The 27,883-nt window shown below is 42.9% G+C and overlaps 2 protein-coding genes across 4 annotated transcripts in view; both read right to left on the reverse strand.

The window, feature by feature from the left end:
- LOC311103142 (tyrosine-protein kinase receptor TYRO3-like) overlaps positions 1 to 21,108 on the reverse strand; it is a 35,921-nt gene extending 14,813 nt beyond the window's left edge. For 2 of the 3 annotated variants that reach the window (XR_014610063.1, XM_084144688.1), the window contains exons 1-12: positions 20,719 to 21,108; positions 18,073 to 18,256; positions 15,416 to 15,516; positions 15,100 to 15,270; positions 12,713 to 12,799; positions 12,391 to 12,506; positions 9,556 to 9,736; positions 7,800 to 7,942; positions 5,088 to 5,226; positions 3,588 to 3,714; positions 1,508 to 1,602; positions 1,154 to 1,249 (exon numbers count right to left, since the gene is read on the reverse strand). Coding sequence is in view for 2 of the 3 variants with exons in the window: in XM_084144688.1 (XP_084000814.1) it covers positions 1,154 to 1,249; positions 1,508 to 1,602; positions 3,588 to 3,714; positions 5,088 to 5,226; positions 7,800 to 7,942; positions 9,556 to 9,736; positions 12,391 to 12,506; positions 12,713 to 12,799; positions 15,100 to 15,270; positions 15,416 to 15,516; positions 18,073 to 18,256; positions 20,719 to 20,776 (1,498 nt within the window). In the remaining variant the exon portion in view is untranslated. The remainder of the gene's footprint in view (positions 1 to 1,153; positions 1,250 to 1,507; positions 1,603 to 3,587; positions 3,715 to 5,087; positions 5,227 to 7,799; positions 7,943 to 9,555; positions 9,737 to 12,390; positions 12,507 to 12,712; positions 12,800 to 15,099; positions 15,271 to 15,415; positions 15,517 to 18,072; positions 18,257 to 20,718) is intronic. The other variant, XM_084144689.1, reaches the window with a different exon arrangement.
- Positions 21,109 to 21,880: 772 nt separating this feature from the next.
- Positions 21,881 to 27,397, reverse strand: LOC311102464 (leucine-rich repeat-containing protein 57-like). The gene is made up of 6 exons (XM_084143822.1): positions 27,224 to 27,397; positions 26,681 to 26,897; positions 24,974 to 25,109; positions 24,507 to 24,775; positions 24,209 to 24,394; positions 21,881 to 23,604 (listed from the first exon to the last, which is right to left on the reverse strand). Exons 2-6 carry the CDS (start codon positions 26,762 to 26,764, stop codon positions 23,563 to 23,565), a joined length of 717 nt encoding a protein of 238 aa, XP_083999948.1. The 5' UTR covers positions 26,765 to 26,897; positions 27,224 to 27,397; the 3' UTR covers positions 21,881 to 23,562.
- Positions 27,398 to 27,883: the final 486 nt, after the last annotated feature.

Here is a 27,883-nt window from a genome sequence, read left to right on the forward strand (position 1 = left end):
CACTTTGTAATCCGTGATAGTTTGCAAGCCCTGCTACATCCGACGAGCGTCAGAGCCGGTGTAGTAGGATTAGGTCTTACTCCTGTATTGATGCTTTGCCTGTTTGATGGTTCGTCAGAGGGTGTAGTGGGATTTCTTATAATCGTCTAGGTTAGAGTCCCGGTCCTTGAAAGCGGCAGCTTTAGCCTTTAGCTCAGTGCAGATGTTGCCTGTAATCCATGGCTTCTGGTTGGGTTATGTACGTACGTACGTACGGTCACTGTGCGGACGACGACGTCGATGCACTTATTAATGAAGCCTGATGTGGTAAACTCCTCAATGCCATCGGATGAATCCCAGAACATATTCCAGTCTGTGCAAGTAAAACAGTCCTGTAGCTTAGCATCCACTTCATCGGACCACTTCCGTATTGAGCGCGTCACTGGTACTTCCTGTTTGAGTTTTTGCTTGTAAGTAGGAATCAGGAGGATAGCGTTATGGTCAAATTTGCCAAATGGAGGGCGAGTGAGAGCTCTGTATGCATCTCTTTGTGTGAAGTGAAGGTGATCTAGATTTTGTCCCCCTCTAGTTGCACATGTGACATGCTGGTAGAAATTGGGTAAAACAGATTTCAGTTTTCCTGCATTAAAGTCACCGGCCACTAGGAGCGCCGCCTCTGGGTGAGCATTGTCTTGTTTATGGCTCTATACATACAGGTCGTATTTTGTATAGTACACAAAGCCCGCAACCTTGTCATTCATTGCACATTCTGATTTCTAAATTTTTTCAATATGTTTGTATTGTTCTGTATTGCTAGATATTACTGCACTGTTGGAGCTAGAAAACACAAGCATTTCGCTGCACCTACAATATCATCTGCAAATCTGTGTATGCGACCAATAAACTGATTTGATTTTGCACATTGCAGCACCTCTGTAGCTCAGCTGGTAGAGCACGGCGCTTGTAACGCCAAGGTATTGGGTTCGATCCACGGGACCACCCATACACAAAAATGTATGCACGCATGACTGTAAGTCGCTTTGGATAAAAGCGTCTGCTAAATGTCATATTATTATTATTATTATCAAACAATACATTGTAAAGGCTTTCTATCTAAATGTACTTTATCTGTTGTGCACAGCTATGTGAAATCAACAGAGGATGTCCCACCAACCTTTTCCCAAGATGTGACCAAGGGTCAGTAGCCTTTCTGGGATCAGGACGTCTTGAAGCTTGGCCTTCAGATCGTCGTTGATACCCAAGCTGTCCACTGGTGGAAGACAGAGATACAATTCATTATTCACCACCCAGGTCCACTACAGTACGTGTCAATAGAGGCACCTTTTTCCCTATGTAGTGCACCTTTTTTTTAACAGGGCCCAAAGGGCTCTGGTCAAAAGCAGTGCACTATATAGGGAATATTGTGCCATCTGGGACGCAACCGTACTGTAGTGCTTGTGCCCTATGTGTCAATAGAGGCACCTTTATTTGTGGAGGCTACGAGCCAAACATGACTGACTTTACTTACACGTGGATTCTGGGAGCTCAGGGCAGGTCCTGTTGAATGACCTGACTGCAGTGAAGGAGACCGTGCTCTCAGTCCCCGGGGGCTTGAACACAGACCTGCAAGGACAATCAGAGCCCTGGAGTCACATACTGCATAGGCCTACTGTCAGCAGCATCTACCACAATCAGAGGCCTTGTTTGAATACTTTATGACTGCATCCTTCCTCTCTTCTTTCGTTGAAGTATCACTGAACTCATCTGAAATGATTGGATGAGGGAAATGTAGGTGCTTGAACACAGACCTGCAAGGACAAGCAGAGCCAGCTTATCCCAACTTTACGTTAGTGTTGTAACCTTGCAGATACATTGCCCTCTGTTCAAATACTTCTAAAACGAATCCTTCCTCCCTTCCTAGAGGTAATCCACTGATCAGACCAACACATTGTTGAAGGGAATCTAGTGGAAAACTTTTTTTTCCTTATCCAATCATGTCAGCTCAGTGACCACTTCAAGGAAGGGAAGAAAGAAGTGAGGAAGGATGCTGTCAAAGTATTCAAACAATGCCTCTGATTCTGGTATATACTGCTGAAAAACTGCCTATACACTACCGGTCAAAAGTTTTAGAACACCTACTCATTCAAGGGTTTTTCTTTATTTTTACTATTTTCTACATTGTAGAATAATAGTGAAGGCATAAACTATGAAATAACACATGTGGAATCATGTAGTAACCCAAAAAGTGTTAAACAAATAAAAATATATTTTATTTTTGAGATTCTTCAAATAGCCACCCTTTCCCTTGATGACAGCTTTGCACACGCTTGGCATTCTCTCAACCAGCTTCACCTGGAATGCTTTTCCAACAGTCTTGAAGGAGTTTCCACATGTGCTGAGCACTTGCTGGCTGCTTTTCCTTCACTCTGCTGTCCGACTCATCCCAAACGATCTCAATTTGGTTGAGGTCGGGGGATTGTGGAGGCCCGGTCATCTGATGCAGGACTCCATCACTCTCCTTCTTGGTAAAATAGCCCTTACACAGCCTGGAGGTGTGTTGGGTCATTGTCCTGTTGCAAAACAAATGATAGTCCCACTAAGCCCAAACCAGATGGGATGGCGTATCACTGCAGAATGCTGTGTTAGCCATGCTGGTTAATTGTGCCTTGAATTCTAAATAAATCAGACAATGTCACCAGCAAAGCACCCCCACACCATAACACCTCCTCCTCCATGCTTTACGGTGGGAAATACACATGCGGAGATCATCCGTTCACCCACACCGCGTCTCACAAAGATACGGCGGTTGGAACCAAAAATCTCTAATTTGGACTCCAGACCAAAGGAGAAATTTCCACCGGTCTAATGTCCATTGCTCGTGTTTCTTGGCCCAAGAAAGTCTTCTTCTAATTGGTGTCCTTTAGAAGTGGTTTCTTTGCAGCAATTCGACCATGAAGGCCTGATTCACACAGTCACCTTTGAACAGTTGATGTTGAGATGTGTCTGTTACTTGAACTCTGTGAAGCATTTATTTGGGCTGCAATTTCTGAGGCTGGTAACTCTAATGAACTTATCCAGCAGAGGTAACTCTGGGTCTTCCATTCCTGTGGCGATCCTCATGAGAGCCAGTTTCATCATAGCACTTGAAGAAACTTTCAAAGTTCTTGAAATGTTCCGGATTGACTGACCTTCATGTCTTAAGTAATGATGGACTGTCGTTTCTCTTTGCTTATTTGAGCTGTTCTTGCCATAATATGGACTTGGTCTTTTACCAAATAGGGCTACTGTATCTTCTGTATACCCCCCACCCCCCCACCCACCTTGTCACAACACAACTGATTGGCTCAAATGCATTAAGAAGGAAAGAAATTCCACAAATTAACTTTTAACAAGGAATTGATTGAAATGCATTCCAGGTGACTACCTCATGAAGCTGGTTGAGAGAATGCCAAGAGTGTGCAAAGCTGTCCCTAAAACAGGGAATCCCTACATGTGAAGGGGGTGGGGCGCTGCTTTCAGCCCATATAAATCATTCTCACCAAAAAATATAAAGTCTAGACAAATCTTTTTGCTGTATTCTAGTAGTGAGAGAGACAATCATAGCCTACCCAAACTGTGTTTCCTTCCCTCTGCGGTGTACTAGGACTGTCAGGAGAAGCCCTACCATGGTGGCCACCAGCAGGCCCAGCAACAGACCCACCCACATATGGCCTCTCTGAGTCTGGCCTCCCACTGCTTTGTGGAACATGCAAACACAAGCACACACACACACAGTATAACAAACTGGCTTTACCTTCAAATTTGGAGCATAGGTTTCAAAACAACTAGACTACTAGATGGATAGGGACAGGGCTAGCATGACAGAGGGACTAATGGTGGATAGTGACAGGGACTAATAGTGACAGAGGGACTAATAAGTGGATAGTGACAGAGACTAATAGTGACAGAGGGACTAATAGTGGATAGTGGCAGAGGGACTAATAGTGGATAGTGGCAGAGGGACTAATAGTGGATAGTGGCAGAGGGACTAATAGTGGATAGTGACAGAGGGACTAATAGTGGATAGTGGCAGAGGGACTAATAGTGGATAGTGACAGAGGGACTAATAGTGGATAGTGGCAGAGGGACTAATAGTGGATAGTGACAGAGGGACTAATAGTGGATAGTGGCAGAGGGACTAATAGTGGATAGTGACAGAGGCCGTGTTTAGACTCGACAGTTCATTCAGCTTTTGTATTCTGATCATGGAGTTCTGATCATGGAATTCCGAACACGGCATACGTCTACACCTACATTTAAATGTGTCCACATTGTGTCCGGATTCCCTTTTCCCGGGTTATATTGAAATGCCAGTATGCATTCTGCAAACAGTGGAAAAGGCTAAATCTGATAACATAACAACAACTTGATGGCAGTAGCTAACTACTATAGCTAACTAGCCAACTAACCTCTGTAGCCAGCCAGCCAGCAAAGCTAAAGGGATTGCATACAGGTTAGCATAACTCTAGCCAAACAAAAAATAGTTTTCTTAATAAGCTAGCTAGCTGGCAGGCAATTATGAAGCCAGCAAACACGTTGCTCACATGCTAAGAATGTATTTCCTCCAACGTTTAATTAAAAAATGGCGCCTCTCGCTTCCAAAACACACGTTTTCTGGAGACTTGTGTTGGCAAAGTGCTGATGACATTTCCCACTGTGTGCACTTTATGTAGCCTAATTGCGTCCAGACTGAGGAGAAATCCACCCGCAATGCATCCCTGACCACCTGAAGTGGTCAGCCAGATCTGAACACAATCCAACCACAATGCGTCCCTGACCACCTGAAGTGGTCAGCCAGATCTGAACACAATCCAACCACAATGCGTCCCTGACCACCTGAAGTGGTCAGCCAGATCTGAACACAATCCAACCACAATGCGTCCCTGACCACCTGAAGTGGTCAGCCAGATCTGAACACAATCCAACCACAATACGTCTCGTTTGTCTTTTCAATGCGATCTTCGTATTCTGATAGCATAAGTCGCATGCAAGTGTCAAGTGTAGACACAGCCAGCGTGACAGAGGGACTAATAGTGGATAGTGGCTGAGTGACATAAGGGCTCACTGACCTGAGGCGGGCATGACCAGTACAGGATGGCTCCAGGGCCCACAGCCAGCCACTGTACACGCCGACACCTGGAAGGTGGCGTTGAAGAAACGACCTCCACCAGACAGGTGGGCCATGTTCTCTTTAAAGAGCAACGCCTCCTGGAACACAACAAATGTATGTCAGTGTGTGGTCTATTATGACATGTTGTTTTGAGTCTAAGAAACTTAAAACAAAGCTTCCATTGCAAATTAGATCCAATTAAGTGCTGCCGTTTTTTTCACAGAGACACACATTATGCTTTGGAACTGCTGAATACTGAGAAAGAAATACTTTGGGATACTTTTCTTTGGCACCACAGGAACAAAATATGAATGTGACCTTCTCTCCATCATGAGAGAAGATGACATTTAAGGCCATGCAAGAGGACTTCAATACATTTGGTACATTAATTTGGTGTTACAGTTTCATCAACATAAAAGCTCATGATCTTTGTTAAGGGCACTGTGTCACTGAAGTCTCATAACTTTAGATCTTGCTGTTTTACCTTTTGAGTTAATCCTTATATAGTGCTTTCAAAAAGTATTCATACCCCTGGACTTATTCCACATGTTGTTGTGTTACAGCCTGAATTCAAAATGGATTACATAGATTTTCTCACTCATCTACACACAATTCTCCATAATGACAATGTGCAAACATATTTGTAGAATATTTTGCAATGTATTGAAAATGAAATACAGAAATATCTCATTTACATAAGTGTTCACACCCCTGAGTCAATACTTTGTAGAAGCACCTTTGGCAGCGATTACAGCTGTCCAGAGTCTTTCTGGGTAAGTCTCTAAGAGCTTTCCACACCTGGATTGTGCAACATTTGCACATTATTCATTAAAAATTCTTCAAGCTCTGTCAAATTGGTTGTTGATCATTGCTAGACAAACATTTGCAGGTCTTTCCATATATTGTCAAGTAGATTTAAATCAAAACTGTAACTCGGCAACTGAGGAACATTCACCGTCTTCTTTGTAAGCAACTCCAGTGTAAATCTGGCCTTGTGTTTTAGGTTATTGTCCTGCTGAAAGGTGAATTCATCTCCCAGTGTCTGGTGTAAAGCAGACTGAACCAGGTTTCCCTCTAGGATTGTGCCTGTGCTTAGCTCCATTACGTTTATTTTTTTATCCTGAAAAACTCCCCAGTCCTTAACGATTACAATCATACCCATAACATGATGCAGCCACCACTATGCTTGAAAATATGGAGTGGTACTCAGTAATATGTTGCATTGGATTTGCCCCAAATACAACACTTTGTATTCAGGAGAAAAAGTACATTGCTTTGCCAAATTTTTTTGCAGTATTACTTTAATGCCTTGTTGCAAACAGGTTGCATGTTTTGGAAGATTGTACAGGCTTCCTTCTTTTCACTCTGTAAATTAGGTTAGTATTGTGGAGTAACTATAATGTTGTTGATCAATCCTAAGTTTTCTCCTATCACAGCCATTAAACTCTTTAACTGTTTTAAAGTCACCATTGGCCTCATGGTAAAATCTCTGAGTGGTTTCCTTCCTCTCCGACAAATGAGTTAGGAAGGACGCTTGTATCTTTGTAGTGACTGGGTCTATTGATACACCATCCAAAGTGTAATTAATAACTTCACCATGCTCATAGGGATAATTCAATGCCTTCTTTTATTAATTTTGTATATTATTATTTTCTATCTACCAATAGGCGCCCTTCTCCCTGGTCTTTGTGGTAATTGTGTGTGGGGTACAGAGATGAGGTAGTCATTCAAAAATAATGTTAAACACTATTATTGTGCTCAGTGAGTTCATTCAACTTATGTGACTTGTTAAGCAAATGTTTACTCCTGAACTTATTTAGGTTTGCCATAACAAAGGGGTTGAATACTTGTTGACTCAAGACATTTCAGCTTTATTTTTAATTAATTTGTAAAGAAATACATTTTAAAAAACGTATTTCCACTTTGACATTATCGGGTATTGTGTGTCCAGGCCAGTGACAACACATTTCAATTTAATCCATTTTAAATTCAGGCTGTAACACAACAAAATGTGGAAAAAGTGTGTGAATACTTCCTGGAGGCACTGTATGGTCATTATACAATTCTAGTGGACAAGAAAACCAAACCAGAACACATGTAGCGAGCTCAACGGGCTTAGATATTTCACCTGAACACCTGCCAGATTGGGAGTCATAGAAAGGAGAGTAAAAATACTTTGACCCATTTTCTATAGCAATGTCCCTATTAAAAACAAGTAAACCCCTAGTATGGCCATAGCAACTTATAAACGTCTGGTATGACCATAGCAACCTATAAATCCCTGGTATGACCATAGCAACCTATAAATCCCTGGTATGACAACACAACTTCTGTTATGACCATAGGATTGTGAACGTCATCATTTAGGTCATACTGTAATGTACCACATTCCATAATAACACAAACATAGGGATTGTAATTAAAAAGAAGTAGTAGATCGTTGACAGCAGCTCAAGACTGGTGTCGGCTGGCTGTGGTTATTGTATGCTCCACTGACCAAGGTCTACTGTGACTGAGAGCTTGGCATATTAAATTACTGAAATGTGCATTGCTCTAAGTGTGCAGCACAGCCAGACACTATTTTCTTCAGTTTATTTTCTTCCTGCAGCTTTGCTACCATCTGAGGTGTATGCTAGATTTCTCCAGTGTGTACAGGTGTATGGGTCTGAACCTGTCCCTCTCCTCCCAGGTTCCACTGGACTTTGTAGGCCATCAGTTTCCCATGCAGCTCCTCGTCGTCCAAGGTCGCCCAGTTCAGGGACAGCTGCTGCTCAGTTAGTTCAAAGGTCAGGTTCCGGGGGGCAGCAGAGGGCACTAGGAAGAAAGAAGACACAGGGACAGTGTCATGACAACATTTTACATTTCATCAAAGAACAATAAGGGGTTGCCATTGTATATGTCCATGCTGTCATCTCTCCCAAACCCTCTCCCTTGGTCCTAACAAAGTTAACAGATCTGAAGGGTCTGGATAGGTATAAGCAGTGTTGTGGTGGAACTTCCACCATATTGCTTCCACATCTGCTAACATATGGAAATGTATTTATTAATCACTGCTACAGTTATGATGTATATAGTTCTATTTATATTGTAGTTTTTTTTATTACCATTTTCATTATTGTATTTCACTTAGTCCTGCATGTTGGAGCCTAAGATTTTCACTGTACTACGCAATCACACCTGCAACCCTGTACATGTGACTATTAAACACTCTGAATCTGATCTGAATCTGATATAAGGGAAAGGGCCAAGATTAAAGGTATACTTCTGGATTTTGGCAATGAGACCATTTGTCTACTTCTGGCAGAGTCAGATGAACTCGTGGATAAAAATGTTATGTCTCTGTGTCCAGTATGAAGGAAGTTAGATGTAGTTTCACGAGCCAATGCTAACTAGCATTAGCGCAATGACTAAGTCTATGGGTATCTGCTAGCATTCTAGTAGATAACCATAGACTTACAGTCATTGCGCTATTGCTAGTTAGTAATAGCTTGCATAACTACTTGTAACTTCCTTCATACTGCACACACATACATAAAAATGGTATCCACAAGTTCATCTGACTCTGGGGAAGTAGATAATCCCGAAGCAAATTGAGACCGGCTTCAGTTCCCCCTAAAATGAGACCCCAGTCATCCCTGCAGTGGCCTCCCTGACCAGCGTGTGTCGACACTGAGACAACAGGGTTTAGTTCAGCACTGCAGCACATTGATATGGATTGAGGGCATGCACAATGGTTCATTGTACAAGTGGGACTGGAATCCACTGGCCTGTGTCCAGCAGTGCCAGTTTACAAACATACAAACAAGGTCGCCACCAGAAACCCCCGCTGCACTGCTCCCCTCAGACTAGCTTCCATGATCAACTCTAAACTCAGCCGCCTGTACCACTTATCTTAACAACCCATTTAAAACTGCATATCAACTTATGAACTTATACCGTATCCTATATGAACATTAAGGGGTGCTTTCCCAGACAAAGATTAGGCTAATGCTAGTCCTTGACTAAGACAACTCAATGGAGAATCTCCATCTGAAATTATTATTTTTGTCCAGGATTAGTGTTAATCTGTGTCCGTGTAACCACCTCTAAATGTTTGATGTTACTTTGACAGAGTAACAACTTTGAAAGGTCGTCCGTGGGGCTGTGAGGCACAGCCGGCCACAAACACTGAGAATCATTATGTTCCCATTGTGACATGCTTTTGATGTCCAGCTGGTGATGTGAGTGCAGTTGGTAGAAAATGACAACAACAAAAAACTGTTGATGAACAAAAGGCCAGGGTTGAGTCCCAAATGGCACCCTATTCCCTTTATAGTGCACTACTTTTGACCAGGGCCCATAGGAATAGGGTGCCATTTGGAACTCATCCCTGGTCTTTTGTTCAGCCCCAGATATGTCATAATCTATTCTAGTGACTGGATGCACACCTGCTTCTGGTGTCTGAAAGTCCAGCCAGCCAGAGAACGGGGATGTCCCCACCTCATTGTCACAGCACACTCTAACACTGTAGTTGGAGTAGAAGCTCAGCCCACTGAGGATCTGTTGGAACGGCGGAACCTTCACACGCTGGTCTAGAAGTTCCACCTTCCTCCCAGAGTTCTTAGACATCTGCAAAAGGTTTGAATGAAGGAAAACATCCCATGAGGGTTAGGTTATAGGATAAATGTGAAAAATGTGTGATATTTCCTCTATCTTATCATTAAGGTTAAAGGGATACTTCGGGATGTTGGCAATGATGCCCTTTATCTACTTCCCCAGAGTCAGATGAACTTGTGGATACCATTTTTATGTCTCGTTGTCCAGTATGAAGGAAGTTAGAGGTAGTTTAGAATTAGCTCGCAAAACTACCTCTACTTCCTTCATACTGGACATAAAAATGGTATCCAGGAGTTCATTGACTCGGTCAATAAAGAAGTGGTCAGATGAAGCAGATGCTAAGCTACAGGACTGTTTTGCTAGCGCAGACTGGAATATGTTCAGTGACACGAGCCTAACAGACGAGCTAAATTACTTCTATGCTCGCTTCGAGGCAAATAACACTGAAACATGCATGAGAGCATCAGCTGTTCCGAATGACTGTGTGATCATTTGTGTTCCGAATGACCGTAGCCGATGTGAGTAAAACCTTTAAACAGGTCAACAGTCACAAGGCCGCAGGGCCAGACGGATTACCAGGACGTGTACTCCGAGCATGCGCTGACCAACTGGCAAGTGTCTTCACTGACATTTTCAACCTCTCCCTGTCTGAGTCTGTAATACCAACATGTTTCAAGCAGACCACCATAGTCCCTGTGCCCAAGAACACTAAGGTAACCTGCCTAAATGACTAACGACCCGTAGCACTCACGTCTGTAGCCATGAAGTGCTTTGAAAGGCTGGTCATGGCTCACATTAACACCATTATCCCAGAAACCCTAGACTCACTCCAATTTGCATACCGCCCCAACAGATCCACAGATGATGCAATCTCTATTGCGCTCCACACTGCCCTTTCACACCTGGACAAAAGGAACACCTATGTGAGAATGCTATTCATTGACTACAGCTCAGCGTTCAACACCATAGTGCCCTCAAAGCTCATCACTAAGCTAAGGACCCTGGGACTAAACACCTCCCTCTGCAACTGGATCCTGGACGTCCTGACGGGCCGCCCCCAGGTGGTAAGGGTAGGTAACAACACATCCGCCACGCTGATCCTCAACACGGGGGCCCCTCAGGGGTGCGTGCTCAGTCCCCTCCTGTACTCCCTGTTCACTCATGACTGCATGGCCAAGCACGACTCCAACACCATCATTAAGTTTGCCGATGACACAACAGTGGTAGGCCTAATCACCGACAACGACGAGACAGCCTATAGGGAGGAGGTCAGAGACCTGGCCGTGTGGTGCCAGGACAACAACCTCTCCCTCAACGTGATCAAGACAAAGGAGATGATTGTGGACTACAGGAAAAAGAAGAGGACCGAGCACGCCCCCATTCTCATCGACGGGGCTGTAATGGAGCAGGTTGAGCGCTTCAAGTTCCTTGGCGTCCACATCACCAACAAACTAACATGGTCCAAGCACACCAAGACAGTTGTGAAGAGGGCACGACAAAACCTATTTCCCCTAAGGAGACTGAAAAGATTTGGCATGGGTCCTCAGATCCTCAAAAGGTTATACAGCTGCACCATCAAAAGCATCCTGACTGGTTGCATCACTGCCTGGTATGGCAACTGCTCGGCCTCTGACCGCAAGGCACTACAGAGGGTAGTGCGTACGGCCCAGTACATCACTGGGGCCAAGCTTCCTGCCATCCAGGACCTCTATACCAGGTGGTGTCAGAGGAAGGCCCTAAAAATTGTCAACGACTCCAGCCACCCTAGTCATAGACTGTTCTCTCTGCTACCGCACGGCAAGCGGTACCGGAGCGCAATGTCTAGGTCCAAGAGGCTTCTAAACAGCTTCTACCCCCAAGCCATAAGACTCCTGAACATCTAATCAAATGGCTACCAAGACTATTTGCATTGCTCCCCCCACCCCTCTTTTACGCTGCAGCTACTCTCTGTTTATTATCTATGCATAGTAACTTTAATAACTCTACCGACATGTACATAGTACCTCAATTACCTCGACTGACCGGTGCCCCCGCACATTGAATCGGTACTGGTACCCCCCTGTATATAACCTCGCTATTGTTATTTTTACTGCTGCTCTTTAATTATGTTACTTTTATTTCGTATTATTTGATATTGCATTTTTTAGTGAATTATTTTTGGTATTTTTTCTTAAAACTGCATTGTTGGTTAAGCGCTTGTAAGTAAACATTTCACTGTAAGGTCTACACCGGTTGTATTCGGCGCATGTGACAAATAACATTTGATTTGAAGTAGATAAAGGGCCTCATTCCCTAAATCTCTAAGTATCCCTTTAAATTGTCATGTTTCCATTGCCAAATTCTTTCATTCCAATATTGAAACTGAGGTCTAAATACTCAGGGTGTCTTTCATTTTAAAAGAATGGGTATGTGGTTTATATTATCTCAGGCCAAACATTCCTCCAAGGCTTTAATGGAATTCTGATGGTTGTCACTCCCATCTTAAAATAGCACTGACAACAACCCCCACATCACATAATAATAAGTAACTAATTTATCCACTGCATATTATGGTTGCTTTATTGAAAATCTAAATGTAAGAATTAGGTCAGGGGGTTCTTTGTTATATGAATTTAGTACGGACACAGGACATCTCAGTCGTGTTGGTTCAGTCTTAGTTACTGTACCTGGATGGTGCAGGCAGACAGGTCAGAGTGTCCAGTGAAGCCAGGGCTCCAGGCCAGTGTGACGTTGTTCTCCACCACATGGACCACCTGCACACCTTTAGGGGCTGCTGGGAGGACTGCAGTCAATGAAAGGACAGGGTTTTAGATTTACAAACATCCAACTCTGAACAGAAGCTGGACTAGGAGCAGATAAGCCTAGCTAAATTACAGCAGCATACTGCAATGTGCATTGACTAACCGGTCTTCATCAGGCAGCATGTTCTAATCTGAAAAATTACTTAGTCACATTCATGACAGCATTGATTATTCATGAATTTCTCACCTTTAATGTGCACAGTGCCTGTTCGCGATACTGAGATACCTCTGGCATTCTTGGCTTCACAGTAGAACTTGATGCTGTTATTCACACCTACAGGGACAGGGAACAGAGGAGGGAGACATGATGTACTCATGATGTGATGTACTCAACAGCATGCCAGAGCCCTTTAAAGGTAAGCTGCCAGTTGATGCCAACAGAGAGAGTTAAACCAGGCCCCTGCAACCATGCCTGACCAACAGTCTTTCTCCAATGTAAATGAGCAATTCTCACACACTGTGGACAGTAGGCAATGCATACCACAGTGGAGTACTGTATATGAAGTGCTGTGAGAGTTTGTAGTAGACTTCGCTCATAAGGATCAAAGAGATTTTGGCACTACCAATTTGAACAAACCAGCTACTGAAACTACACAAGGAAACAAGGCCAGCACAATGAATAACTCCTAAACTAGACTGTTTTGATAAGCCTGTTGTATCCCTCCATTAAATAAATGTCCTTAAGCTAATCCTTCATGACAAATATGTTTACAGGAAGGCGTGTTTGTGTGTGTGTGTGTGTGTGTACTGTACAGTGATTACTACCAGGCACTGAGGGATACTGCCTGGTTAATCATTAACTGACTGACAATCACAAAAGAGTCAGAGTCATAACTGAGAATCATCAGCTGGGCTGAAACGTTTCTGATTACTCTCACATTCCAGGGAAACATCAGTCTCTGGGAGTCAAATAGGAAAACATCAACGCCTGTTAAGTGGAGTATATGGCTGCTGCATTCCTGACTCTAGGTTGGCACTCAGCAGCAAAGTATTTGTATATGCCCAAATGGCACCCCTTTTCCCTATATAGTGCACTACTTTTGACCAGAGTCCAGGCCCTGGTCAAAAGTAGTGCACTACATTGGGAATAGGATTCCATTTGGGACACAGGCTTATACTGAGAGGTTCTGGTCAACAGTGTTGATTGAGATGAATGAGACCCACTGCAGTCTAACAGTAGAGGAAGGGCCAGGCAGGTCCAGTTACATTGTAGTCATTTAGCAGACGCTCTTATCCAGAGTGACTTACAGTTAGTGACTGCATACATTTATTTTTTATTTTTCATACTGGCCCCCCGTGGGAATCAAACCCACAACCCTGGCGTTGCAAACGCCATGCTCTACCAACTGAGCTACATCCCTGCCGGCCATTCCCTCCCCTACCCTGGACGACGCTGGGCCAATTGTGCGCCGCCCCGTGGGTCTCCCGGTCACGGCCGGCTACGACAGAGCCTGGATTCGAACCAGGATCTCTAGTGGCACAGCTAGCACTACGATGCAGTGCCTTAGACCACTGCGCCACTCGGGAGCTCACACTCGGGAGCTTACATGGCAGAGTGTAGGAGGCTCCTTATTACTGAAACCGAACCAGCTCAACATAAACGAGAAATGAAGGAGGAGAGACACTACGATGAAAAGCTTGCATATCATGAGAACGGAATGAAACAGACAACTAATGAAACATCTAGTCAATCCACTTTTGTGGGATGTGACAGAAGACTGGCTGGTGTCTACAAGTATCAAACAAAACTTTTACACTTTTATGTGTTTTCAACCAATTACAACGCATTTCCAATCTCAGGTCAAGACATTTGTCCTTTCACATAAGGGAAATCATTATATGGCAGGTGAGGTCAAAGGTTCCCCCTCTATATATAAAAAAAAATACATGTCATTCATTCAGTGCTGTATTCGGTGCTGTGCCTGTAGAAAAAGCAGTTTATTTACAGGTAAACGTCAGCATAGCATAGCCATCGGAGTGTGTAAACAAGACAGCCCTTCAGTAGCCTTCCACCCACTAAGAATAACCTTTGGCTTAGTTCTACCATTCAAACAGTTCTATTTCCAACTCATGGGCAGAGCTCAACGACCAGTGAGAATGATATAAAACTATAATCCCTTCCTTGTAATGTACTGTGTGACTAATGGCTCTCTTACAACAGATGGACGGCAGTCCACCTTATTTAACTTACAGTATGTGAAAATGACACACTCTGATCTAACTCATTCTTATGATTCATCATATCAATATTGATTTAACCAGCCAGGGGGGTGAGAGGGAGGGGAGGAGGGGGGTGAGAGGGAGGGGAGGAGGGGGGTGAGAAGAAGCAGAAAGAGGATACTGCTCAGTAGTCTCAGTAGTCTCCGTAGTCTACTCGGTTCTTCAAATCATCTCTCCTCACCTCCTAAAAACCTTCTCATTGAAGGAGAGGGCCCGAGGGGAGGAACCTTGGATCTTCTCCTCCAATGCATTTTGAGAAGAAGGTGAGAGGAGAGGATGCAAGGAATCAAGTAAAGAGATTTCAGGAAAGGAATCAAGGAAAGATTTTTGAGAAACAGCCCGGTAGAGACTTACCATTAACATGGAGTACAGATGGAGAGGAAGTGACGTCTCCTTCCTGTACTCCTCCCAGCCACCACAGCACCTCCACCGGGCCCGGGGGACCCACAGCAGTACACGTCAGGTTAAATGGCACGCCAGGGACCGTGGCTACGTCTTGGGGCTCAAGTATAAAGTGGGGGACACCTGGAGAAAGAATCAGAAAGTACAACCACGGGATCAGGATAATACATTTTATCAAGTCATTGAAAAAAGGCCATTGTGTTGAGAGATAGAAAGAGACAGACAGAGAGGACAACATTTATTGATTTAAATGCATTGATTGATTTACCCTCTACTGTTATCCAGGCGGGCTCCGAAGAGATGGTCGAGCCTCGGAACTCTACCTCACACCAGTACTTCCCTGCATCCTGCTGCTGGACAGACTTCACACTGAAACCACCCAGACAGACAGACACTCAGTGATTCCCCTAGTATTTAACTTGACATGATGCAAAAAAATAAATCACATTTCAAATTATTCCCAGAGCACGTCCAAAAACACCTCTCCTAAAAATATGATGTAGTTTAGTACTGATAGATGAGGGGAGACCCATTAGGCAGAATGGAGGTAAAAGCCCATCACATATAACTGGGTGGCAGAAGAAAAACTGACACCAGAACAATAAAGATAAAGAACCCCTTGAGGATATGTTGACAGATGAAGTAGGCAGTTGTGGAAAAAGTACCCAATTGTCATACTTGTTCAAAGTCACCCAGATAAATACTAATTGAGTAGAAGTAAATGTAATTGCTAAAATATACTTAAGTATCAAAAGTAAAAGTATAAATCATTTCAAATTCCTTATATTAAGAAAATCAGACAGTACAGTTCTTATTTTTATTTATTTATTTAAGGATAGCCAGGGGCACACTCCATCACTCAGATATAATTTACAAACGAAGCATTTGTGTTTAATGAGTCCTCCAGATCAGAGGCAGTAGGGATGACCAGCGATGTTCTCTTGATAAATGCATGAATTGGATCAATTTCCTGTCCTGCTAAACATTCAAAATGTAACGAGTACTTTTGGGTGTCAGGGAAAATGTATGGAGTAAAAAGTACATAATTTTTTTTCTGAATGTAGTGAAGTAAAAGTATTCTAAAAAATATAAATAGTAAAGTACAGATACCCAAAAAAATAATTTAAGTAGTACTTTAAAGTAATTTTTACTTAAGTACTTTCAACCACTGGAAGTGGAACACCGTAACTAATTGGAGCAATAAACTAACTTGGGGCAAATTACACTCAGCAGGAGTACCCTGTGTATTTGTATTAGGAGTCACTCAGGAAATCATTGCCTGCATTGACAGGTCCTACTCACTCATAGATGGGTGGGTTGTTTAGCAACAAAACCGACGCGTGCACAACTGTGGAGCAAAATATGCGAGGTTGGCTTAAAATCAAAGGATTGTTGACAACATGTAAACCAGTAGATTTCCTCTCCAAATCTTTATTGAAAACATACATACGTTTGCACAACGAGCACTTGTCTCTCAAATACATTGTTACAATTGTTGGTTAGCTAGCTAGACAAGAGTCAAAACACCTCAAAACATGATATCAATAACAAGATACAACGAGCTGAAACAAGCCACCTACGATTCCCCATAAGGCAGCTTGTTGTCATTGTTGCTAGCTATCTGACTATCCAGAATCGTAATAACACACAGACTTCTGCCCCATCGACGCGCACGCACCATTTTCGTGACGTTGTCACCTAACCCGTGTATGGTATCCCACTTCTGACAACAATCGCATCCAAACTCACCACTCCAATCAATAACCAATGAAGGACTAGTCACTAGACCACAGAAATATGATAGAAGTGATAGAATTGTTAATATCTATCAATCATTTCATTCTAGTTCCGTAGACTAGACACAGCAAATGGTGGATGTCCGTGGTATCTAGGACATTGTTGTGTGTGTGATGAGAGGTCAAACTGAAGACCTTTGAGCTTCAGTGCCTAGCACATGTGCATGATATTAACAGAAACGTCTGCCACTGGCAATGCAAGTTCACTTAACCAGCAGGTCTAGTAGTCTGCATCAAGCTTTAGGTCACTCAGTCACAGGCAGCTAACTGCATTCCAATCCAGCCTGCCCCTGCCCCACTATGGGGCCTGGTTTCCCTGCTGGGTGGGTTACGGTAGGGGTAGACCCCTGTCTCTCCACTCCAGCCATGTTATTTACAGGTTCTTTCTCTTTCTGCCAGGGACAAAGCCTCCCCAAGCTGATTATTAAACCTCACCCACATCTCCACCACCAGCACCCAAAACTGCATGTTCTGTTCCGCCATGTTGAGCAGACCTGAGTTCAAATACTATTTGAATAATTTCAAATACTGAAGCTGTGCTTGATTGAGCTTACCCATTGCCATTTGAACCAATATAAATGTCATAGAAGTGCAAATCCCACCTACTTGGCACTCCAGGCAGGCTAAAACAAACGCTGAAAGTATTTGAAAGATTTCAAATAGTATTTGAACCCAGGTCTGATGTTGAGTCAGAGGGGGAGAAAGTCGTTCAAAGCCAGGAACAGCATTACTACCTCTATTTACGGTATTACACTGCATGTTTCTTCATTTTTAAGACTTTTGAAGGATAAAAGGCAATGCAAGCAGCCACAGGGTTTAAAGATAAAACAATGTTGTTTTTTCCAGCTTACTGATTCAACGTACAAGCACTTTCTCTGAAATAGTAACTAACTGTCAGGACACCTGACCTCATGAGAAGCTGATATGGTGGTTGTGAGCTAAGTGCTTCGCAACGCTCCAAGGTTAGTTTGCTTGTGCTTTGCAAGACAGCTTCCCAATGATTTCTGGTGAAATGCAACACAATAAATGTGATACTATGATGGAAGGTCTGAAGACATCTTCCAATCAGCCTATAAAGTGGTGAGGATAACACTATTTAATAGTAGGTCAGGACTACTGAAGCACCGACCTGTGGAAGGTCTCCCAGTGGTGTTGCTCCAGGGTGATGTACATCTGGTCTGTACTGTACAACTTCTCCCCGTCCTTCATCCACACGATCTCCGGCTCACTCAGGCCCTCGATGGCACAACCCAGTCGAGCCATGTTGCCCTGGGTTACCGTGAGGTTGGCGGGGTTCTTGGTAAACCGGATTCCTAAAGGTCAAAGAGTAGAAGACACCAGATACTTAAATGAGTCATTCATTAATAGCTTAAGTCCATTGTGGTAATTTCTTCTTCACTATGGGCCCTTCACTACTCTAAATGCCATTCAGAAAATATAATGGACAGGATCTGAGGCTACATCAGATCCCAACACATGCAGCAGTGAGCATTACAGCAGAGCTAGCTAGATACCCGTCAAAAGGTAGCCTACAAAATTGTATTTGTTCAGTTATTGTAATGTGCAGACATGAAACATTTTGAAGTAGACATTGTGACATATGAAAATGGTTTTCCAAAGATATTTGAAAAATAGTTGTTTTTGCAAGAGGCTTTTGTCTTTAGAACTGTTTGTCTCCATTGTGTTGCTTGGGCCATTGCATGCATCTTGGCCGAGTATCTGCGTGCTCCGACTTGAGCCTGGGTGCAGACAGAGCAGACGTCATCCAAGGCTGTAGAGGGCTGAAAGCTCTCCACTGTGGCAGCTCACTACAGCTGCTGTTGCTGGGTTTAGCTGCCTGCAACAGACCAACGGCCAGAGGAGTAATATCAATGACCATATTATACTGCATTGCTCAGAGGCAGGGGCTAAATGTAGCCTATAGGCCTTCCTATCCTCCCACACCTTCACTCTGTTTAAAGAATGTCTCATTAGTGCATGTCCAGTCCAATGACTTGTTACCCTATTGCTATATAAGAGGGGGGTGAGGGAAGCCTTCAAATACATGGGCCTATGTAAAATACTTATACATATTTGGAACCAATGGAATAGTCCCAAAAAGTGTAAATCAATTAAGCACACCTCAAATACTTGAGTATGTATTTGACCCAGGTCTGGTCTGGATAGGGAAAATGCAAACGACCTCTACCTTTACATTTACGTTTTAGTCATTTAGCAGATGCTCTTATCCAGAGCGACTTACAGTAGTGAGTGCATACATTTTCGTACTGGTCCCGTATTAATAGAACCCACAACCCTGGCGTTGCAAGCTCCATTCTCTACCAACTGAGTCACATGGGACCAAATGTCATGGCGATATGTGCCCGCTTTGTACTTGATATTTTGCCCTATTGATAAGCATTGTTACAAGACACAGATCCACTTCAGTATTGTACTTTTTAAAGAGAACAAGGTTGAGAATATGCCTACTGAATTTTGAGCAGAACTTCTACATTGTGGTCTGTTGTACTTGTGTGGTAAACAACAGTGTGAGCAACAATAGTGGAATTGACGGTTTGCCTTCAAAATAAAAGTCCTACATTGAAACTGATGCAAACGGTTAAAAATAATGAAAACATGACACAATTGGACTATAGAATGCTAAACAAGGTTGGAATGTTGTTATATGTAGTTTTTCATGTTGTCTGTCTGTAATTTTTTTGTAATGACTTGGTGCTGCCTATCTTGGCCAGGACGCTCTTGAAAAAGAGATTTTAAATCTCAATGAGCCCTTCCTGGTTAAATAAAGGTTAAATAAAAATAAATAAATAAATAAAATATAAATTCAACAAAAGATAATTAGTTAATTTGACCAACAACAAAAAAACAGTTGAATCTGTTTTTTAATATTGTACTAGCGCACGTGACGACCAAAAAACTAACTTGAAATCGCGTTGTGCAGGTTTTAGACTTCAGAATTGCATTGCGGGCATACTTACATGCACTGTACAGCCTAACCTATGGATTGTGCCATGAAATGGGGTACCAACCTACTCAGTGACACCCACAGAACATAACTATGTAGAGTTTACACAAATATTAGCATCTTAGCTCTTATTACAGGACTTGGACTGTGGGAAAACACCATCCCAGTCAGTCTATCGTGTGTATTGGACATTCATTATGCACTGTACAGACTAACTTATGGATTGTGCACTCACTCAAATGGGGTATCAGCCTACTCAGTGACAACTTATATTTCATTAGATGAGTTCATTAATAACGATAATGATTTCACAACAGGCATATCATAAAATTAGATCACTCAGCTAGAGCTTTCTAAACAAGTACTTTGTTTTCTGTCAACATTTTACATTTTGTCATTTAGCAGACGCTCTTATCCAGAGTGAATTACAGACGTGTACCTATGATGAAAATTACAGGCCTCTCATCTTTTTAAGTGGGAGAACTTGCACAATTGGTGGCTGACTAAATACTTTTTTCCCCCACTGTAGTTGTGTTCTGTGGGTGTCACTGAGTTGACAGATACCAGATTTCATGGGGGCACAATCCATAGGTGAGGCTGTACAGTGAAACATAAGTATGCCCCCAATGCAGTTCTGAAGTCTAATACATCCATAACGCAACACACTGGTGTCCCTTGAAATAGGCTAAAATCGATGTGTTGACAAATGCTTACTGCGCAAATGTACTGAGTAGCCATATAAAATAGTATATTACACATTTATGAAAAGTAGCCTAGTCATGTAGTATAGGGATAACTATTCAAACTTACCAGGGATTGCTCTACTACTTTGTGCCAAGAAGAGGATTATCCAAAGATAAATGGTCATCTTTTCATCATCTGGTTCACAATTTGAGGCTCTTTTCCACAAATATACTAATCCCAAGTGCTGAACAGTGGAATGAGTCGATGCCCTGAACTACACGTCCTTTCGGGGATCCAAGTAGGTTTCCACACTAGAAAGTGACCGCTTGAGATATTTCGGCAATAATTTATCCAGCGGCGCTGATACACAATTCACCAAGACCGGAATGTCAGTAAATTCCTGGTCGGGATGATAGACAAAGTATATATTGTTTTCTTTCGACCCGTGAATAACCGGCTACACTTCTTTAGATAAGTTCATGTGGACTCTGGTCTTCTAGTGTGATATACACGTTGTTGTTCTAGCCTCCTACTACAAGAGGATGAAGTGCTGCTCTCCTGAGGAATGTAAATGTGCATGACCGCCGCCTAGTGAGAGAGTGCGGGAAATAAGATTCTCAGTAAAGTGATGAAACAAAGTATCAATATAACACCGATTGAACTTAACTAAGGCACAGCGAGACATAAGCAATTGTATTTATTATATCTTTATTAGGAGAATTAGCGATGACATGCGGGGTATTACCTTACTGCATGTACTTTCACAAAAATAAGGTTGTGACAACCTGATATGAAATGGCCTGAATACTGTACACTCTTGCACAAAGCTAGGATAGCAACATAAGCCTACTTAAGACTATTCAAAAAATGGAATCAGATTTATGGAAAATTAAATAATAAAAGCATTAAAATGAAACAAAGTTAAGTAATTCTACATAAATCCATGTTAGTATATTGATACAACTCATGGAGAGTATTCTGTTACAATTAAATTAACTTACATACATACACCCGATAAGTTATACTTCTTGTTAATGACAGCCTAATGTAACCCCTCCTTTCACAGAAAGTGCACCATTGATCAGCAACACTGATTAGAAAACGGATATGAATTATCCTATTTGTGAGATTGTCTTCAATCTAGTAATAAAGGTTAAGGTGCAGAGGCCCTTGCCAGATAAAACAATGTGAAGAGGATCCGTCAACACTACTTTGTGGGTGAAAATTAGAAAAGTGGAGGTCTATCCTATTTTGTGGTTTTTATCTGATACAATAACACACACTTCTTAAATGTAGACATTATTTACTGAGTTAAATTACTAAAATAGTAAGGATGTGTTCAACAGACCAACTGAAGATAATAAATAATACATCAATACAAATCAAGTCCAAATAATATAACTACTGAGCATTCAAAAGCAATAATAGAGTATGCTTGCGAAGCGCCAAATATACTGAACAAAAATATAAACGCAACATGTAAAGTGTTGGTCCTATGTTTCATGAGCTGAAATAAAAGATCCCTGAAATTTTCCATACGCACAAAGCGCTTATTTCTCTCAGATTTTGTGCACAAATTTGTTTACATCCCTGTTAGTGAGCATTTCTCCTTTGCCAAGATAATCCATCCACCTGACAGGTGTGGTATATCAAGAAGCTGATTAAACGGCATGATCATTACACAGGTTCACTTTGTGCTGGGGACAATAAAAGGCCACTAAAATCTGCAGTTTTGTCACATAACACAATGCCACAGATGTTTCAAGTTGAATGAGCATGCAATTGGCATGCTGACTGCAGGAATATCCACCAGAGCTGTTGCCAGATAATTGAATGTTAAATTCTCTACCATAAGCCGCCTCCAACATTGTTTTAGAGAATTTGGCAGTACGTCCAACCGGCCTCACAACTGCAATCCATGTGTAACCACGCCAGCCCAGGATCTCCACATCCGGCTTCTTCACCTGCGGGATCGTCTGAGACTAGCCACCCAGACAGCTGATGAAACTGAGGAGTATTTCTGTCTTTAACTTTAAAACTCCTTCTGATTGGATGGGCCTGGCACCCCAGGGGTGGGTGGGCCTATGCCCTCCCAGGCCCACCCATGGCTGCGCCCCTGCCCAGTCATGTGAAATCCATAGATTAGGGCCTAATGAATTTATTTAAATTGATTGATTTCCTTATATGAACTGTAACTCAATAAAATCGTTTATATTTTTGTTCAGTATAGATTTGTTTACATTTAGGCTGTGGTTTTCTTCATTCTCGCACCAGAAAATCTAGCTCTGGTCCAAGGAGTTATGTGCGGCATGCTGATGCGGAGACTTCCTCAGCTGAAAATAAACACTCTGGACCAGAGCGACAGAACAAATGTGACATCCCATTCCAGATCCACAGGGTAAGCCTTAATGCAAAAAGGAGCTTTAAAATAATTCTCTCATTCTGGGTCTATGTAGTGCAATTGTCACTGCTTTGACATTCTGTTAAATCTGTACTACAGTTTTCATTCGCTTGCTGGTCACGGGACAAATGCTATCTCTGACAGGCAAAACAACACCACCTGATACTGAACCGAGGAGTTTGCCTTCTGCAACAATTGTAGTGTTTGATAATTTAGATGCAGTTAAAAGCCAATGTATGTAGAGGGACATTTTTGCCCACTGTACTATTTAAGTATAACCTGCTTAGGTTTTTGTCAAAAATTAGTAGCTTAGTATTCAAGATGCAATTTCTATGAATATCGTAAGTGAATGCACTGTCTATCGTCCACTATTCACATAGTTCTCTATAACCATCCATGGTATCCTGTTACTGTCATACACAGATCATAGCGTGCTCTCAATCAGTGCTCTGTTGTAACCTGTTGCTGTAGTGCAGAAGCCATATATACTGTAGTAAGACAACCACTAGGGAGGGTGCTTGTGTGTACTGCACAAGCTGCACTCAGGGGGACGCTCCTCTCTCTATTCTTCAGGCAAACTTCTTCTTGGTTGCAGTGAAGCGCTCCATGTACTGTTGGGTAAACAAATTAGATCGGCATCAGTCACATCTGGGACACTACGGACGGCATAACAACTGAAGAGATTAGCTATTTGAGTAAGCACTGAATGGGTGGTCCAAGTTCTGGCTATTATAATAGCAAGTGGTCATATTAGATTAGAACTTAATTATGAAATTCGATTGTCATTTTAAGCTTCACAACATTTCAACACTGTAATATCATAATGAAATGTCAGATGTATTTAGTGTCAGGGGCTATATTTGACCGCTGATTATGTCAAGTGCAGGGATTATGGCTAACTGAGCCACAACTTTCTTCACTTGATCCTCCTTATGTTGAACAGGAAATCCCATTATTGGGTCCACCACTCTGGGGAAAGTATTTTGTTTCCACACTGCTCACAAACAAATGACGTCAACCATGGGAAGGGATGGGGGGGGGGGGGGGACAGACATATTTCAAACCAATGCCTTTGAATCTCATGAGTGGTTTTGTTTACAATAGATATAAAGACAGCTTAGTGATTTAGTGCAGCAGCATGACTGTTCCTTGCTTTAACCTTGACCATTCATTTGGCAGCAAGTTAAAGAAACAAGTATCTGTTTCACGACTCACCTTCTCATACCCTTCCAGGTCCCGCATATTCTTCACCTCGAACAGGTTGCCCTCCACAGAGAGCAGAGACACCTGGGAGTTGGTGAGGATGGACACAGGGATGGAGGCAAGCTCCAGACAGTTCTCCTCCAGTCTCAGCACCTTTAGCCTCTGGCAGGTGGACACCTCCGCAGACACAACTGAAATCTGGGATCATAATTTATATAGATGTGATTCTAGATTAGGTCCCTGGTTAAAAGTAGTGCACTATACAGGGAATAGGGTGCCATTTGAGATGCACCCATAAACACCTGATTACCTGGTTCTGGTTGAGATTGATCTCAATGGCCTGCAGGGCCGCTACCTCAGCAGGCACAGCCTGGATGTGGTTCTTGGACAGGTCCAGGACGTCCAGGTGTCGTAGGGAGCCGAGGCCGCCAGGAAACTCCCGGAACTTGTTCCCAGACAGGCTGAGTGTGCGCAATGCTTTCAACTGTCCTACGGTGCTAGGGAGTTGCGTCAGTTGGTTCCCGTTCAGCAAAAGGGTCTCTAGTTTCTTAAGCTTCCCAATTTCATCTGGGAGACTTGCTATGTACGCACAAAACAAACACACCAACTTAATGTATAGCATAGCTAAAAGAGACTGATTGAAGCACAGGAATTCACATCAATAATCAATTAACCTAATGGACATTCATTATTCAGTGAAATCAAAGGGTTAATAATTTGTCATCTACAGATGCTGTAGTATCAGACAAAAGCCGAGGAGGTGTAGGAACCACTTACTGAGTTTATTACAGTTTAAAGTCAGACTCTTCATCTGAAGGAAGTTTCCTATGGCGGCAGGCAGCACTTCGATCTTGTTGGAAGACAGATCTACAGTCCGTAGGTTTCCAGTCAACCTCTGGAGCTCCTCGGGGAACTGAAATACATTAGTGGGGGAAAAAATACACTGAACAAAACTATAAACGCAACATGCAACAACTTCAAAGATTTTACTGAGTTACAGTTCATATAAGGAAATCAGTGAATTGAAATAAATTCATTAAGCCCTAATCTATGGCTTTCACATGACTGGAAATACAGATATGCACCTGTTGGTCACAGATAAGGTACCTTTAAAAAAAAGTAGGGGCGTGGATCAGGAAACCAGTCTTTATCTGGTTTGACCACCATTTGCCTCATGCAGTGCGACACATTTCCTTTAGATAGAGTTGATCAGGCTGTTGATTGTGGCCTGTGGAATGTTGTCCCAATCCTCTTCAATGGATGTGCAAAGTTGCTGGATATTGGTGGGAACTGGAACCCGCTGTTGTACACGTCGATCCAGAGTATACCAAACATGCTCAATGGTTGACATGTCTGGTGGGTATGCAAGCCATGAAAGAACAGGGACATTTTTAAGTTTCCAGGAATTGTGTACAGACCCTGCGAAATGGGGCAGTGCATTATCATGCTGAAACATGAGGTGATGGCGGCAGATGAATGGCACAACAATGGGCCTCAGGATCTCGTCAGGGTATCGCTATACATTCAAATTGCCATCGATAAAATGCAATTGTGTTTGTTGTCCGTAGCTTCTGCCTGCCCATACCATAACCCCACCGCCACCATGGGGCACTCTGTTCACAACGTTGACATCAGCAAGCCGCTCGCCCACACGCCATACACGCTGTCTGCCATCTGCCAGGTACAGTTGAAACATCCGTGAAGAACACACTTCTCCAGCGTGCCAGTGGCCATCGAAGGTGAGCACTTTCCCACTGAAGTCGGTTACGACCCTGGTGATGACGACGAGCACGCAGATGAGCTTCCCTGAGTCGGTTTCTGACAGTTTATGCAGAAATTCTTCAGTTGTGCAAATCCACAGTTTCATCAGCTGTCCGAGTGGCTGGCCTCATGATTCCGCAGGTGATGAAGCCGGATGTGTAGGTCCTGGGCTGGCATGGTTACACGTGGTCTGCGGTTGTGAGGCCGGTTGGACGTACTGCCAAATTCTCTAAAACGACGTTGGATGCAGCTTATGGTAGAGAAATTAACATTCAATTCTCTGGCAACAGCTCTGGTGGACATTCCTGCAGTAAGCATGCCAATTGCACGCTCCCTCAAAACATGAGACATTTGTGGCATTGTGTTGTGTGAGTGGCCTTTTATTGTCCCCAGCACAAGGTGCACCTGTGTAATGATCATACTGTTTAATCAGCTTCTTGGTATACCACACCTGTCAGGTGGGTGGATTATCTTGGCAAAACATTTTCACTAACAGGGATGTAAACAAATTGGTGGAATTGTATTTCAGTTCATGAAGCATAGGCCCAACGCTTTACATGTTGTGTTTCTATTTTTGTTCAGTATACATACATTCAAACTGCCCAAGATAACAACTGAATGGAATTCAGCTAAATAAACGAAGGACCAGTTAAGACTGCTGTGGAGTGCTGACATTTTAACAAGCAGACTATAGAATAGGCTCTGTGTGTGTGTCCCTCCTACCTCGGGGAGACCTTTCCCTGTCAGCTGAAAGATCCCGGTCTTCTGCGAGTTTTCCAGATGGGCTTTGATTGCACTGTTCCCCATCTTTGTTGTAGTTGCCCGCTGATGCGGCTGTCCTAAGTGATGCTTATGTAATCAACTAGCCTATTATTGTGATGGTGGTGCCAGATGGTGTGGCTCTGCCTGTAAGATACTTCCCTGGTTGTCAGTGTGGCCCCTATAAGAGATCAATTATACAAATCAATCATGGCTGCTGCCGGCATTTACCCGTTAGCTGACAAACAAGAAAAGGAGGAACTTGATGACGTAAAAAGCTAACTAGCTAACGTTAGCTATCCTACTACTAGTACTGTCTGAGGCAAGCTTTGAGATATATTCATGCATATTATTGAAATTGGGAGTACTTTGTCTAGTAACAGTAAAGGGTCATGTATATTAGTACTTTTAAATAATCATTTCCCAATGATGGTAAATATTTTAGAGGCTGTTAGCACAGCTAGCTAGCGAGTTAGACCATCTGGGATTTTAGTTTAAGTTACTTACCTCGTGAGCTGATTTGTCCTTCTCGTGCAATACTTGCCTGCAAATGGCAATTTATATATTAGGAACAGATAACTATGGGGTGATTGGACTAGTCAAACCTAAACACTAGTTTAGGACATAATCCTGCTGCTCGAACAATAAACATGTCGTTGGGAAGCTAATAGCTTGACGTCAAACCAAAGAAGAAGAAGATAGTGCACGTCGTGAAAATCATTCATTGATTGGCTACGTCTGATTCTGGGACCGGAAAGGGTAGGCGGAAGTTGGTTTGGGCGACGAACCACGATAGACGGTTGTGAATCGAGAGGGATTTTTGAAATCGTTGAAAAACAAACAAACTTTACTCGGTGTGGCGGAGGTTCGGCACGGTCGTGCTGTGAATGGGTCAGAGATGGTAGGAGATAGTGATGGAGAGGAAAGTGAAGCAAGTATGGAACATAGTGGTACAAATAAAGGAGGGAGTAAGAAAGAGAAAAAGAAAGGGAGTAGGGGTATGAAGGGGAGCGATAGGTCTATGGAGGTAGAGAGGAGCCAGAAAAGGAAGTTTGAGGAGAGCAACCTAGCTTCCAACGCTAGTGGAAGTTCGGAGGTAGAAAGTGCAGAGGAAGGGCAAGATAAGACACGAGAGGAACATGGAGGTGAGGAGGAGCATAAAGTGAT

The sequence above is a fragment of the Coregonus lavaretus genome (assembly GCF_964263955.1).
Source record: "Coregonus lavaretus genome assembly, chromosome: 27".
Classification (NCBI taxonomy): domain Eukaryota; kingdom Metazoa; phylum Chordata; class Actinopteri; order Salmoniformes; family Salmonidae; genus Coregonus; species Coregonus lavaretus.

Coding starts and splice junctions, on each gene's coding strand:
- LOC311102464 (XM_084143822.1), bottom strand. CDS start 26,764: ATGGGGAACAGTGCAATCAAAGCCCATCTGGAAAACTCGCAGAAGACC. Junction 24,776..24,973: donor TTTAAACTGTAATAAACTCA/GTAAGTGGTTCC, acceptor GTGCGTACATAG/CAAGTCTCCCAGATGAAATT. Junction 23,605..24,208: donor ACCTGGAAGGGTATGAGAAG/GTGAGTCGTGAA, acceptor TTTACCCAACAG/TACATGGAGCGCTTCACTGC.